The sequence below is a fragment of the Trachymyrmex septentrionalis genome, unplaced genomic scaffold (genome assembly GCF_001594115.1).
Source record: "Trachymyrmex septentrionalis isolate Tsep2-gDNA-1 unplaced genomic scaffold, Tsep1.0 scaffold8, whole genome shotgun sequence".
NCBI classification, from domain to species: Eukaryota; Metazoa; Arthropoda; class Insecta; order Hymenoptera; family Formicidae; genus Trachymyrmex; species Trachymyrmex septentrionalis.
In genome coordinates, this window is record NW_017305987.1 from 3,652,540 (window position 1) to 3,661,990 (window position 9,451).

Genomic DNA, 9,451 nt, shown 5'->3' on the forward strand with positions numbered 1-9,451 from the left:
TTTTTTTTTATAACTTTTTTTTATATCAATTGATTCATTTATTCTATTCATAAAAATATTAAAGTATGATTACAAAAGTTAATAATTTACAAGATGTTTAATGTAAATATGTGCTAGAATAAGGTATAAAATATCTCGTAAACTATTGGTTTTTTTATTTCTCTATCTTAATACTTTTACATGTAGAATGTTTAGGAATTATATTAGGTAAAAAAATTATATAATTCCATTTCAAAAACTGAAGGTGACCTTTATATATTTTTGACGCCTCCACCTACAAAAAAAACGTGACCAAAATATGTGACCCCACGAAATCATTTCACTTTCATCTGAAACATTTTTTTCTATTTTACGTATTTTTCGAGATATTTGCAACTAAAATGGAATACTCTGTATAATATGTATATAATATACGACTATATGTGAAAGATATTTTGAATTGTCGCGGTAATATATAATATGCAATTTTTACAAAGTTTTAATTTATCTCAATGGAACAATTATTCTGAAGAAAAAAAAAAGTTGTTTTACGAGCGTATACCACAAATTGAAGGTATCAAATAATACCTATAAATAAAATATTACATTGTTGAGTGTAACTAATCATTTTATTTGTGATACAGGCTTCGTATAAGAATTTACAAATGTAATAATGTATGTATATATACGTATATATTAAGATTGGATTAGCTTTATCTAAAAGAATAGTGGTAACTACTCGACGCGTTTCTCAGCGTTCTTAGGCTTTGTCTTCTTTATAACAGTTTCAACAATTTTATTGATTTTATTCGGATCAGGCTTAGGTAACGGATTGGACTGTAACATCTTAATTATCTTGGAGCCGCTGTATTTAACGGATTTTACAAGCCCCGCAGTTACGATTCCCTTTAGACTTTGCGTTACGCTAGACCGCCAAACAATCTCTTTCAAACATTGATCCAACAAATCATAACATTCCGGATCGTGTGCGATCGCACGCAAGCAATCTTCCGTGTCTTTTGATCTTGGTCCATGTGACCACATCCTGACTAGTTTAATCTGGGGTGTTCTGGGTAAATGATTCAAATGGTGGATTTTAGTCGCCGGGCTGGTGTCCTGATTACACATGATAGCCATGTCATTTGACTTTGGAATATCTACGTAATTATCAAAATGTTTCAAGATCGGTTCGTACAACTGCTTGAAATGATGCAATTGTGGCAACACAATGTTGCTGATCTTATCTTTATTTTCACCGAAAATCATTCGAAAATCACCGTGGTAGGATAAACTGGTGATCCTTTTGAAAAAGTCAATCTCTGTAAAATGTTCAGGCAGCAACAACAGAGCTGCATGCACAGCCGAATGTAAATTCTGCACCAGTGCGGTACGCAGTTGAGAATTCTCATCTGGTTCCACCAATATCTTAACCGGTTTATGCAATCTCCCAGCTAAGTACAGGTCGTTCCAGTCTAACAAATCTTCCACCAACGAAACCTCGGATATCACGCCGTACTTAATAAGCTGGTCTTGGTTTGTTCTCACCAACGTGTTGTAAAATATTTTAGCGCCTGATCCTTCTTGGACATTAGTGATTGCTTTAGGACCGAGATATCTTAATGGTTGAGCGTAGTGCTTGGGATTTTTCACCAAATTCTCTGCATGCCATTTGTTAGCATTTCGTACAACAAATATGAGATCCAACATGTTATTGCCATCGTTGTTAATTTGTTTGAACGCACCTGATCCATAAGCAAGACAAAATTTTATATTCCTGGGAAACTCCTCAAGTAAATACTTCAGTTGGGGCATTCTGACAATTTTATCCATCGTTCTGAATTATCCAAAGCTCGAATACAACAGGTACCTTCCAGGGTGCGCGTTAACAATACCTATAATTTCAGGGACCCTCTTACATTATCCTGTCTAATTTTAACGAAGAAGCTCGCTAAAGGATACGCTCTACAATCACGACGCAGTCAACATTGCAGTTCGCACCATGAAGGTTGACGTTTCACGCCGTGGCGATTATCGAGATTCGAGGATGAAACGCCAAAGGTGACAGACAATTATCGAGTCGTAATGTCTTTCGTCCTAGGTGCCAACGATACGTGCCTGAGAAATTGCCAAATCAGTCAACCGCGCGCTTTCCCAACACATTCGTCCATCTAACCTAGAAACGCAACTCGTAAATAGTTCGCTTTCGAGTCTACTTACTCATTGAAGGGGTGAGACTGTTCCTTTCCTGAAAAGAGACTAACCGAGACGGTTCCAAAAGGATCAGCAAGGAGAGGATCAGCTCAGATCGTTTCCAATCCAACCAGATCTTTTCGCGATATCAAACGAATACGTACACCCGCATGAATATCAGACTCACATTCACGTTTATATGCTACGAAAGGATCGTGACTTACACCCTCGTATTCGTGGCGACGAGTGTCGCGGCTTCCTGTCACGATCGGATGTGACGCGGAATCTCACTTGCTAAAACACAAATAGAAAGAATTCGCCATTATACATATACTCGAAAGTTCTGTGACGAAGCGAATCATTCCCCTTTGCCCTTTAAACGTGACACGCCGCGATCCAGAAACTCGGCGACAACGCAGCAAAATGTAGCTAACGTAGGTCGCTGCACGAAGCCACGAAGTCTGTTCGCGTTGTTTGGATGCAATTTAGTAGAATCACCGACGAAATATTATTAAAGACTGTCAACCCTGAGCAAATTTTCAGCGATATAAAAAGGACTCGCAGGTAATTGAAGAACGCTGACGTTATCGACAATTGATATAAATTTGCTATTATTAACATAAATATTTGGTTCATACATTATTAAATTCATGATTTTTTATTACATAAATGTTCCATAAATAAATATATATACTTGTAAAGCTATAATATTCTATATATTGCAGAAAAATTACAATTTTTTTCTCTGCAGTTATCATCTCTGTTGATAATCAAACTTTGATGATAGCACTGAAATCACAATTTAAAAAAAAAATCGAGTATTATTGAGTTCTAAATGTATAAATATGTTCACTAAACTAATAAATCATAAAATGAGTACAATATTTTCAGTTTTTAACTCTTAATTACTTTAATATTCACAAGGACGCCAACTCCCATAAAGATGTCGGTCTTTAATAATATCTCGTCGATGATAGAATTCAGTAGAATTTCTACCTTTTCAAAGGGTTTTTTTCCTGTTTATCGGAAGATCTTTTGGGGGTGCAAAAAGTTTAGAAAAATTTTCGAGTAACTTTTGGAGAGGAAAATGAAAATGCCCAAATTACAGCTAAAATGTATTGAGAAAATCGCACATGTATAAAAGATAACTTTCGAACAGACTTAGCACTAGGTGTACTCTCGAGCATATATTTCCAACAACCAATGAGAATGTGATACCATTTGCCAACATGTTGCCATGTTATTTGAATTGGAGTTATGTCAAGGTGTCTTTTCAAGAAAAATAAGTCACGTGAAAGAAATTGATGAACATCAAGCGTCAATTTTTATCACGTGACCTGTTTTGATGCTGAAAATGAGCATCGAGCGTCAGCATGAAAAGGCACTTTTATAATAAATATTGATTTTTCACAATTTAAGCTCATTCCCACTTTAATATTAACGCTTTCTTTTTATCTATGTGAAGTTGACCTTCCAACTTTTGAAAAAATTAACTGTCTATAATTCATTATTTATTAATTTAATATTAACTTTAAAGTTAATATTAATATGGGAGCTTTCCAGCAGAGGCACAAATCGTCATAAGAGTCTGTTTTTGTTTCTTACTGATTATCAAACAAAAACACAGGATGACTCTTGTGTCTCTTGCTGGAAAATCAATATTGACTAAATATAAGGGCCAGTTTCACCAACGCCAGTTAAGCTTATCCGTCGATTAACTTCATTAGCCAGAATAGCCAATGACAAGACTTAAAAATCTGTCTTTCTAACTTATTCTTGTTAGTAATAATAAAGAAAAAGTATTGTGTGAAGATAAAAAATAAAACATTGAAATGTAAATATATTTGACTATTTTTTTACAAATACATATTTTCGAAATTAGATTAGAGATGATGAGTTTTCAGTTTAACAGTTGGCAATACTCAAAGTTAATTGGTGGATAAAGTAACTGGCGTTAGTGAAACTGGCCCTAAAGCTTTGTGTCCATGATGCTAGAAATCGGACCTCGGATGAAGAAAGAATTAACCAATCGCAATGGTCGTGTGATCAAATTGTTCAAATGTGATTTGTTAATTTTTTCTCTATCCGAGATCTCGGATTTGATCACATGACTATTGCGATTTTCAATTCTTTTTTTATCCGAGGTCCGAGGACCGATTTCTAGCATCGTGGACACAAAGCTTTAGAATATAATATGCTTTTGAAATCTTGCACGAGATGATCGATATATCTCGAGATATCGATCTCTCTCTTTCTCGATGAGAAAGGATCGACGCGATGGCCGCAGATGGCCGTCCGCATTGGATCGCTTCGGCCCTGATTTGGTCGTTGTACGACAGATATCTCGGTGATTTCAGGGGATTCGCGTTGATTAGTTCCAATTAGTTCCCACGGAATTGTCGTCCGCTCTTCTTTGTCTCTTTTTCTTTTTGTCTGGAATCTCCGCTGGTTTTCACGGATTAAGTCAACGAAAACGTAAACGACCGGGAAACGCCATGGAGGTCGACGTGCCTGAAGAAAATACAAACGAACAAACGGCGATGGAAATCGATGAGGACACCTTCGATAGGACACCGAGGATGTCCGGAAGTGTCAAAGTCATGGCCTCTTCAGGCACCATTGGCTCCGTATCTATCAGCTTGCATCCGTTGGTGATCATGAATGTCAGTGAGCACTGGACCAGGCTCAGAGCTCAGGAGGGCAGTGACCAGTTGGGTAAGGTTTCAATAATTAACAGCAAGCCTAATAATAGATGCAAACATTAGCATACATTGCCAATTAAGGCTCCTATTCTATAATACTGTCAACGACAGTATTAGTGTTATATCAAACGCTTCCCAGCAAGAAACAGAGTAAGACAGTATAAGAGAGTGTAAGACAGTGTAAGACAGTGAATTTATTACGTCCTTGTTGTTTGCCAAAGTTAAACAAAGATGAAATGATCACTGAGTTGCATTAAGTCTCTTGTTGGAAAGTACCAATAGTACAGCTTTTTTATCATGAATAAAATTATATTACAATGTAATAATATTATTATTGATGTTAAGAGTTACAGAGTAGGGGCCTAATTATATGCTAAAATTTTTGGCATTATATATAAATAGAGTCCTTTGATTTGTTATTTATATAAATATTTATATACATATGATAATATATATTTATATTCATACCTTACTTTTATAGATAGATATATATCTAGCATAAAAGAAATTATGCTAAGAAGAGCTACGAGTCAAATAAATTTTAATGTACGTAATATGATACAGTTAACATTAAATAAAACGTGAAAGTAAAAATGAAGATAAAAGTATGTCTATATAGAATTAACGTTTCAACCCCAATTGGATCATTTTCAAAATTATAAAACTAATATAAATATAAAACAGTTGACTAAATTAGGCTAACAAAAGATGAATACTTATAGAGACAATGATAAAAAATGATTATCAATTTTTACTCTTATGTTTTATTTAACTGTATTATATTACTTATATTAAAATTTGTTTGTTTGGCTCATGGTCCTTCTTAGCACAATTTTTTTTTGAATTATTTGAATTATTTAATATTTTATTATGTATATCTAGCATATTGTTTTTATATTACATATACTACAGAAGCTCAGAAATAAATGAACATATTTATTGATGAAAGTGAGATATATGAATACAGATCAATATATAAATTCTGAAATGATTTTGAGATATTAATATGCAGTTAAAGTATTTTCAGAGGTCATAGTCATAAATTTGATAAATTTTATTAATAATTCTATGAATTAGTACTGTTTCTAACGGCAAAATACTTTCAGTGTATGGTGCTCTGATTGGTAAGCAGAAGGGTCGTAACATAGAAATTATGAACTCTTTCGAGCTGTTGTTTACTTGCATCGGCGATGATGTCATAATCGATAGGGAATATTATACCACAAAGGAGGAGCAATTTAAACAAGTTTTCAGTGAAATGGACTTTTTGGGTTGGTATACAACCGGTGATATGCCTACCGAGAAAGACATTCGAGTGCACAAGCAACTTTGCGAAATTAATGAAAGTCCTGTGTTACTGAAACTAGATCCGAGACCAAAAAACACAGAGGTGAGAAGATATGTAAATGAGTGTATGAATTTATTTTTATTGAAATATATGTTTTTGTGAGAAAGTATCTTTCTTTTTTTTATTAGTTTTTAAATATATGAAAGTATTTAAGAATGATTGTTGCAGCACTTATCTGTCTCTATGTATGAATCGGTGATCGATTTAGTTAACGGTGAGGCTACCATGTTATTTGTTCCGTTAACTTACACATTAGCCACAGAGGAAGCTGAGAGAATTGGAGTCGATCACGTACAAAGGATGTGTAACAACGATCAAGGCGAATGCTCAGTAGGTGAGTAATACAACAATGCAATTAAAATAACTTTTATATTGCGATAAACTGTCAGAATCAACAGCAAATAATTCAAATATCTAACTTCAGTGGCTGAACATTTAACGGCGCAACACAGTGCCATCAAAATGTTGCATGCGAGGGTGAAACTCGTTCTAAGATATGTGCAAGCGGTACAGAATGGAGAATTAAAAGGAAACCATGAGGTTCTTCGAGCGGCATGTTCTTTGAGTCATCGACTGCCTGTTCTGAACAATCCGAAATTTAAGGCTGACTTTTACAACGTTAGTATATGCTTATATATATATATATTAATTATGCATTTAAAAGAATACACTATAAAAATAAGTTTTATTAATTAGTTATTTTAATCTAATCTACTTTTTATGTTAACAGCAATGCAATGATTTTGGCTTGATGACGTATCTCGGTATCATAACTAAAGGCTGTAATAATATAAATCAATTTGTAAACAAATTTAATATCCTGTACGATAGACAAGGCGTGGGACGACGTCTACGAAGTCTTTTCTTCTGATATGTAAATAGACTCTATTGTTTTTATACATGTCTTTTTTTACTTCTTAGATAACTAAGTATCGAACTCAGGATTAAAGTTTAAACAGCCAACTTAATCGAGGGATAGTACTTCTAGAGGTACGTTGTATCGAATATAAATAAAGTAAAGAAGTTATATAGCAGTCTTTTTGAAATAAAATGTAATAGCAAATGTGATAGAGAGTAAGAATCACCCGAAACATACATTATATCGTTAATATCATTCAGAAGTAATATTTATTAAATGCTGTCTTGTATAAATGGTATGTTTTAACACATTTCAATTAACAATAACGTGTGATATTAATAAAAACTGTGATGCGTTTCAAGAGATTTTTTGCTTTACTTTAACATCAATTTAATATTTAGTCAAATTATATTATAAAAAAATGAAATAAAATTTATATTCCAAATTAGGTATATATATTGAAGTATACTCAATAATAAATCTCTAATAGATGCAAAATTACATCTCGTGATACAAAGAAATATGCCTAGTTTAGGCTCCAAGTGAACAGTCATAAATCGTATATTAATCGATAGGAGGCATTCACCGAGTACGAAATAAAAAATTTTAATTACTAAATTCTGATTAACGTACGGATCTTATCCCTCTTCAGTGTGTTACTTCTTCCTTATTGAAGCTCTCTAAAACTAGAAAAACATTATTAATGCTCTTGCTGGCACATGGATGTCTTCGTTAAAGTATAGAGCATCTTAAATATCATGATCACTGTTATCACATACAACTGTATGACATCCATTTTTACAAGATCAATATTCTGCACTGGTTTGAGCTCCTTCATGTTCTGCCGTACGTACTGTAATGAGTATGATTCATACCTGGATTCGGTTTGACGAGGATAGCGTTATGTATGATTGCCGTAATTAGCAAAATTTATCACCTCAAAATTACGATTTATCTGTATAAAATATTGCCCGATAATAACCACATGCTAAATCATCCTTTGTTTTCAATACTGAAAATCCTTCTAATTTATATGCAATAGACAAATACGACAATTTATGGTTTAGATTTTATTCTTGAATTGATCAAAATAACATATTTGATTTGTACAGTCGGTCCAACATAAGTTGTGCAGTCTTCTCTGAATGCTCAACATCTGATATGATAGAAAATGTAGTGAATAATAGCGACATTTCGAAAATCAGACATCAAATGAGGAATCAATTTGATATATCATATATGGATATATTATACTATTGGAGATTACCGCTGTCATCGCAAAGAAATGCCCTGAACGCAGAGAAAAACAAATAAGACCAGTGATACATAGTACAATACATATTTATAATAGCGAACTTTGGACAGCTCTAGCATTCAAGTTAACACTCAAAAGAGTTATTTACAAGATTGTGCATATAGAACTTTTTGATTCTTTTTTGCCATATAATTTTAGCCATGTCTCAATACTGTTCACCTGAGTCTCAATTTCTATAAGAAAAACTGGGCATAGTTCTTTATTAATATGTACTTCATATATATATATATAATGTTTTTAAACACTCCTATCATTGCTTAGAATGAGAAGTACAGCGAGAATATATACAAATCATAAGATACTTTCACACGTTTTGCTTTAGTAATGGAAGACCTCATTTTAATTGATTTACATACTACCAAGCATACCTTTTCCTTTGTAGGCCATATATTATCCACTCTTTATATCCCAATTTATGATTCCATAATAGCGACTTGTGTATACACACAAGTTTTACCTTCATAAAAAAATTGCCTATATATTATAATCTTTTATTATAAAATACTAAAAGTTTCTCTCTCTAAAAATCTATTCGCATATTACGCATATGTATCTCCGACTTAAAATATAGAACGACTTAAAAATATTATTGTACAAAATATAGTATATTGTGCCTCATTAGTTATTGCATGTAACTGCGTTATCAGTTACTCATTCTGTACGAAGTAAAACCAGAATTGACCTTTCGTACATGACTAGACCGTTATGATTGCAGATAGACCCTGATAAAAGTCTGGCCAAAGTGAATCAGTCTTTTGATTGATCATCTCTTATGATCCATTCAATATATAGTTCGTACATTTTCGCAAAGTGAGAGAAAGTGAGAAAAAGAAGGAAAAATATAGCTATCTATCTCCTATTTTTTATCCGCTTTGGCCAAACTCTTTATAGGATTTCTAATTGCAGAGAGTTTGCACGCTCTCTTACGATGACGTGACATTAATGACAACTGAACTTCCGAGATATCACGCTATTTTTTCTCCATTACCTTACGGAAATGTGACACAGATGATCCCTATAATATAACTTGATTCGACAGCACGATACGCTACATACAT

General features: G+C 33.4%; 3 protein-coding genes across 6 annotated transcripts in view; 1 reads left to right on the top strand and 2 right to left on the bottom strand.

The window, feature by feature from the left end:
- The window catches only part of LOC108754551 (zinc finger CCCH domain-containing protein 13), a 7,051-nt gene extending 4,454 nt beyond the window's left edge, over positions 1-2,597 (bottom strand). Inside the window, exon 1 of one of the 4 annotated variants that reach the window (XM_018496957.1) lies at positions 2,394-2,597. The gene's annotated coding sequence lies outside the window, so the exon portion shown is untranslated. Of the gene's footprint in view, positions 1-1,721; positions 1,786-1,977; positions 2,057-2,196; positions 2,268-2,393 lie in introns of those variants that run through there. The other 3 variants (XM_018496956.1, XM_018496954.1, XM_018496958.1) reach the window with 3 other exon arrangements.
- Positions 627-1,980, bottom strand: LOC108754552 (phosphatidate cytidylyltransferase, mitochondrial). Its single transcript, XM_018496959.1, has one exon. The coding sequence runs from the start codon at positions 1,807-1,809 to the stop codon at positions 715-717; it is 1,095 nt and encodes a 364-aa protein (XP_018352461.1). The 5' UTR covers positions 1,810-1,980; the 3' UTR covers positions 627-714.
- A 1,851-nt stretch (positions 2,598-4,448) lies between the features above and the next one.
- On the top strand, positions 4,449-7,444 carry LOC108754593 (COP9 signalosome complex subunit 6). Its single transcript, XM_018497039.1, has 5 exons — positions 4,449-4,884; positions 5,978-6,261; positions 6,388-6,553; positions 6,644-6,837; positions 6,950-7,444. The coding sequence occupies exons 1-5, from the start codon at positions 4,665-4,667 to the stop codon at positions 7,088-7,090; spliced, it is 1,005 nt and encodes a 334-aa protein (XP_018352541.1). The 5' UTR covers positions 4,449-4,664; the 3' UTR covers positions 7,091-7,444.
- Positions 7,445-9,451: the final 2,007 nt, after the last annotated feature.